Here is a 6,039-nt window from a genome sequence, read left to right on the forward strand (position 1 = left end):
TCTTGAGGAGGCTGTTCCACAAACGTGAACCACAGTGACAAAACGACGCCTCGCTGTGGGTTTTAGTTCTAACTTTTGGTATTATTAAAAGGCCACTCCCAGAAGACCTGAGGGTCCTCGAGGGTTCATAGGATGAAAATAAATCAGATATATAGGCTGGACTAAGACCATCAAGAGATTTATAAACCAGTAAAATAATCTTAAAATCTATTCTGAAGCACACAATGCAGAGACTTTAAAATAGGTGTCATGACATATAGAAATAAATAAATAAAATGACATGAGGCTGGTCTCTGAGGCCAGATAAACAGTGAGTGGAGGTTGAAGCACCAGTGACACAGTAGATCACATGCTAAATTCAGTATAATGTGCATTTAAACAGCACAACGGAGATGTAGATGTTTGCTTACAGCAGCACATTGCATTCACCAAGGAAGAGAAGTTGGAAGCTCGTGATTATGACTTTTATCTCATAATTACAAGAAAAGATTTAATGCTAAAAAGAGATGGATCACCTACGACTGTAATTACAAGAAAATTATGTCATAATGACATCAGGATCTCATAATAGATTTTTTCACAGCAGACTTTGACATGTCATAGTAGGAAAAGATCGGGTGTCATTTCTTATTCATGTTTCATTCCACTCATTGTGCATGCTGGCTCACTGCTGACTGGGACTCTTAATGGAACAGTGATAATGTTATTTCACATGCTTATGTAGTTCCAGATTTTATTGAACAAAGTTGTTAAGATCATTTTGATTACTGATCAAATGCAGTGAGTGTGAATATTTCCCTGCCTGATACCTTTCTGTATGTGTTGTGTCAGATCCGTCGAGCCCTCCTGCAGCTGCTGTTTCCAGGGAAACCCTTCCACTGGCTGCGTCATATCGCCATCGCCGTGTGCCTGCTGTTCGTTGTCAACCTGCTGGTCATCCTGGTTCCTAACATTAGAGACATCTTTGGCATTACTGGTGAGATATTATATATAAATAGAGTGAAATAAACATGAACTCTGAACTCTGTTTGGATTAAAAGGATCACGTTTAAAATAATGAGTTGACTTAAAGTCATTGAAATAATGTTTTTTCTAATTAAATAATTTTTGCATAGTGTCTTTTTTTGTAAATATTGTCCATTTAAATATGAAATGATAATAACTGTACACCAGCATTGGAGTTGCAGAGTGGTAATGGATTGGAAACCAATTCTATACTGTTTGAACAATAATGGTTTTGATTTGAATGCTGGATAGAATATGTTGTATTGATAAGTAATAATACATCTGAGCAAACAAAATTGACATTGAGTTACCTAAGGCTCCATTCTGGGGCCTAATAAGTTCAACATCTACATGCATTATGAGAGGCAGCTCATTATTTAACTTTAATAATGCAGACGACACAGAGATATACACTAGCGCTCAAAAGTAACAAACAAGTTACCAAAAAAAAAAAAGAGTTACAAAATGAATCGAAAATATAGTAAAGACACTGACAAGAATAGAAATAATAATTTAACCTGTACACATTTTTTTTTTCATTTTATTACAGTTTTCAGCTGCTAACATAATGTTCAGGTGTTCAGGTGATCAATCAGCCTTTCAACACTATAAATGTGGCTTAACACAATGTGGAACACAGGACAATATATATTAGATCTTTCTTAAGAAAATCTTTACCACTTAATCATCATCAACATCATTTACCACAGTAACAATGTCTAGACTGTACGTCTGTTATTTTTTTAATTTTATAAAATGTGCTCTTTCAAAGATCAGGACATTTCTAAGTGAACCCAAGCCTTTGAATGATAGTGTATATAACAATATCATTACATGAGTATGGCCTCATACAAGCACTGAGTAGTTATTAAAAAAAACGAATTTAAATCTTAACATCAACATTGAGCTAATTATTAAATCAGTCAACATCATCTTTATAATAAATCAGAATAATCATACCAGACTAAGTAAGACACTGTGCAGTGATGAGCTCAACTTTTCATGTGGAAGCTAAGAGTTGATATATCTTTCCATAGTGTCCAGATGTTCTGTCACACTATCTATATCACTATTATGTCACACTAGATAAAAGCAGCCCATCATCATCAACAGATCGTTCATCCTATCGGATCATTCAACTTTCTTTAACCCATAAGAACCCATGGTGACGCCTGTGTAACAAACACTTTAAATCTTCTAGAATCTCCCATATTCAGCTTTATACTTCACATTAACTCATTAAATCCCTAAACGACGTATAATCAACACCCTGGTGGGTCTCCAAAATGTGGCTGTGACTGGAAACAGAAATCTGAAACATTTCAAAAGCTTATTTTTTGTTACGAGGCTAAGTTTAAACCCATTTAACAATTCTAATCCGTTAATAGGGTGTCCTTTGTTGCATTTAACTTGTTCTGACCATATTTCCTGAACAAATTAAAGTCACAATTGTGATATATGTTATGGAGATGCAAAAGGAAAAGTCAAATTTTTGTCAGAAAATGTGTTTAGTTTTTCCTCTATTTCAAAATAAGAAATATCCTAAACATAAATACCATAAACGCCCAATGTAGCGTATATGTCACATCACAGATCTTTGACATTTAGGGGTAGTATTTTTTTTTTTTTTTTAAACATGAGAAATGTGTTCTATGTGGTCCACTTATAGAACACATCTTTTTAGGATAACTGGGTCTGGGTTCCTATGGGTTAAGATCAATTCTGTTTTAGGATTGAATGGTGTATTGTGCCTCCTCTTTGTCTAGGGGCAACCACTGCTCCCAGTCTGATCTTCATCCTTCCTGGATTGTTCTACATTCGCATCGTCCCCACCGACCAGGAGCCCATGAACTCCAGACCAAAGATCCAGGTAGGTTCCTGTCCCTCCCTGACTGGAACAGGACACACAGCAGCAGTGTTAGCCCACTGGCTAACCTCTGACAGGATTTTAGCCACTGGGTGCCAATATTTCCTGGGTGCCGGGTTAGACAGCAGAATTCTGGATAACGGAAACCTGAGCCACAGCTACCTCTCTACGCACTGTTAACTGTTACAGTCTGATTAGCAACTTAGGACACAAGGCTGTTTCACGACAAGTTAGTTAAGCTAATGAGCGGTCAGTTGCAGAAATCTGTCTAGTATTTATTCTCAAAGTAAACATTTATCAGTATGAATATAAAACATATGGTCATTGTACATATCATGTATGTCAAAAAGGATGAGCAAATTATCTCATTCTGTTTTATTGACATAGTCAGGCGGCTTAGCTAAATAAAGGGGACACGCCGGACAAAAGCACCAAATTTTTTCCACATACTCTCTATCACCATAGGTTTCAATTTTTGGTAGGAGCCACTTCATCAAGATTGCGGATCGGAGATGGCAGCCATATAAAGTCTATGAGAAATGCTATATCTTCCAAGCCACTTAGAAGGTCAATCTTGGTGTCAAAATCTACATTTTCTGGGTCAAGAAATCATTTAAAGCTATTGAGAACATCACTAGATGATTATTTGATCAAATAGATATGTTCATTTTCACCCAGACTGGTAGGTCTTCAAGTGCTGCAGCAGGAAATCCTGAGTTGAAAATATTTGGAATCTATGTTCACGGGAGAGTGAGGATTAGCTGCCATGTACACTGCTCAAAAAATTTGAGGGAACGCTTTCATCTCATGTCAGATCTTGATCAACACATTATTTACAGTGAGTCATCTAGTGATATTCTCAATAGCTTTAAATGATTCCTTGACCCAGAAAATGTAGATTTTGACACCAAGATTGACCTTCTAAGTGGCTTGGAAGATTTATTGTTTCTCATAGACTTTATATGGCTGCCATCTCCGATCCGCAATCTTGATGAAGTGGCTTCTACCAAAAATTGAAACCTATGGTGATAGAGAGCATGTGGAAAAATGTTGGTGCTTTTGTCCGGCGTGTCCCCTTTCTTCTCAAATCTGGTCCTAAGCCGCCTGACTAACATGTTTGGTATCAGGGCTGTACATTGACAGGTCTTCTCTGGGTTTTCAGGCTGCGTGTTTCACAGCGCTGGGTTTCATTTTCATGACAATGAGCCTGACATTCATCGGGCTCGACTGGTCGAGCGGAGAAAGTCGTAGTCTCGGCGGCCATTAACGCGAACCCCAAGTCCTACAGCGACGGCAGCCCATGCTGCTCCCCTCTTCCAGAGCTCTGGATGAGAAGCAAGATTCAACTTTCTGCTGGAAGGCCCGGGGCTTTGGGGGACTGTTCTTATTAATCATAAGGCCAAGCCATTCCTCCAGAGTGATGAGGAGCCCTGTCTTGTCCTGTCCCCCACCAGGTTGACATTAATAGTACCACCAGGATCAGGTGGTGTTCAGACGAACATGTTGACCATGGAAGCCCTCAACCATTCAAAGCTACTTGCCTTAACAGAGGCCAAATATGGTGTTGAATTACAAAAATAAAAACATCTCCTTAATTATCAGCAAAGTTTGATGGAGCAAGTATATATGGTCTGTGCTTGAAAATGCTATCCAGAAAAAGATCCCATCCTGGTGTTTAACTTTATTTCTGTTCATCTGAGAGTATGAGCTAACTGAACTAATTTGCTTTAATTGAAGCACTGTGTGTGGTGATTCTGCAGGATTTGGTGAACTGGAAATATCATTTTGGCTTTCTAATGGCCAAAGTCAGATATGAAGTGTATGCAACTGTGAAACAATTAATTTCATGACTCATTCGTGAATATATTCTGGATAGCTTGTGTGGACATTGTTTAATAAAAATCCATAAAATATGAAACCTTAGTCCGTGTAAAAAGTTTATTCGTCTTTTCAATTTATAGTCACATAAGAAAAATGTGCATATTTGATTTCTCATTGTGTCATGAAAACATACCATGTAAAAAGAAAAAAGTTAGCCCAGAGCTCCTCATTAAAGTAAGAGTGGTAGGGTTTGAAACGTTTTGGCTGCATGCAGAGCTAACCTAAACAGAAGGTAAATTAACACTCCAAGGAGTCCCTGTTCAGTTTTGTTAGGTAAGTAACATAAGTTTTGTTTTTTGCTAGCCAGAATGAACATCCCAGTTAATGCTAACATGAATTAGCAGCAGCTTCTCTCAGTCAGGTTGAGGTGTAGAGAGGCTGTAGTCAGTGATCAGATCCCTCTCCTCCTCCACAGTCCAGATGTGGTCTGCTCCCCGTATCGGAAACAAGATGGCGACGAGCGCAACACGGAACTCGATGCTTCCAACGACAGTCCACAAACCAACGGGTGACGTCACGGTCACTACGTCCATTATTTATATACAGTCTGACTGGAACATATAGCATTAAAAATCAGCTCGTCAGTGGTCCGATCCTCTTTCATCCTTTCTGTCCATGTCTCACTCAAAGACATGTGGCCAGGTCTTCCTTGAAAAAGAGATTAAACTCAACAGACTTCCAGGTTAAATGAAGCTTAAACAAATGTTGAATTATTGTCCTTGAGTGAGACACTAAACCCCCCAACTGTCACCCAATGTCCAGGCGAGCACACTGCATGGCACACTAGCCACCATGGAGACAAAAAGTAAAAGCGCTAATCATCTTTTTTAACCCAACTACCTGCTAATAATAGATTTACCAATGTATTTATGCTGATGGGGAACAGAAGAAACAGCGTTTTTATGTGCTGAATGCCAGCATATCATTGACGGTCAACACAGACTTTACATATGAGCCTACAACAAGATGGACATGCTACAGTTCTAGCAAGTGTTCAGTCTCTTGGTCACTTTCTTCAAATGTAATGCGGGGCAGTTTTAGGTACAACAAAATCAGAGTGTGAACCTTTAAGCAGCACTGCAAGGTTAAAGACCACAATGATTAATCTTTAAACCATTACAAACTAAATATTTGTCAAATTCAGCGTAGTAGGTGTCCGAACTCCTGCGGTTCTCACGAGAATCCAGCTGCCCTGCAAACCTAACTGCTGATCGATAAATGAAAAAAAATTGTAGTACATTAATTATAAACTGTGGTTCAGATGATCAGCATTTTAAGGATTACAA

General features: G+C 38.5%; 1 protein-coding gene across 1 annotated transcript in view; it reads left to right on the top strand.

The window, feature by feature from the left end:
- LOC131971501 (sodium-coupled neutral amino acid transporter 3-like) overlaps positions 1-4,790 on the top strand; it is a 23,969-nt gene extending 19,179 nt beyond the window's left edge. Inside the window, exons 14-16 of the mRNA XM_059332996.1 lie at positions 832-976; positions 2,772-2,875; positions 4,035-4,790. Of these exons, the coding sequence (XP_059188979.1) occupies positions 832-976; positions 2,772-2,875; positions 4,035-4,139 (354 nt within the window). The 3' untranslated portion in view covers positions 4,140-4,790. The remainder of the gene's footprint in view (positions 1-831; positions 977-2,771; positions 2,876-4,034) is intronic.
- The last annotated feature ends 1,249 nt before the right edge of the window (positions 4,791-6,039 follow it).

Source organism: Centropristis striata, chromosome 5 (assembly GCF_030273125.1).
Source record: "Centropristis striata isolate RG_2023a ecotype Rhode Island chromosome 5, C.striata_1.0, whole genome shotgun sequence".
Classification (NCBI taxonomy): domain Eukaryota; kingdom Metazoa; phylum Chordata; class Actinopteri; order Perciformes; family Serranidae; genus Centropristis; species Centropristis striata.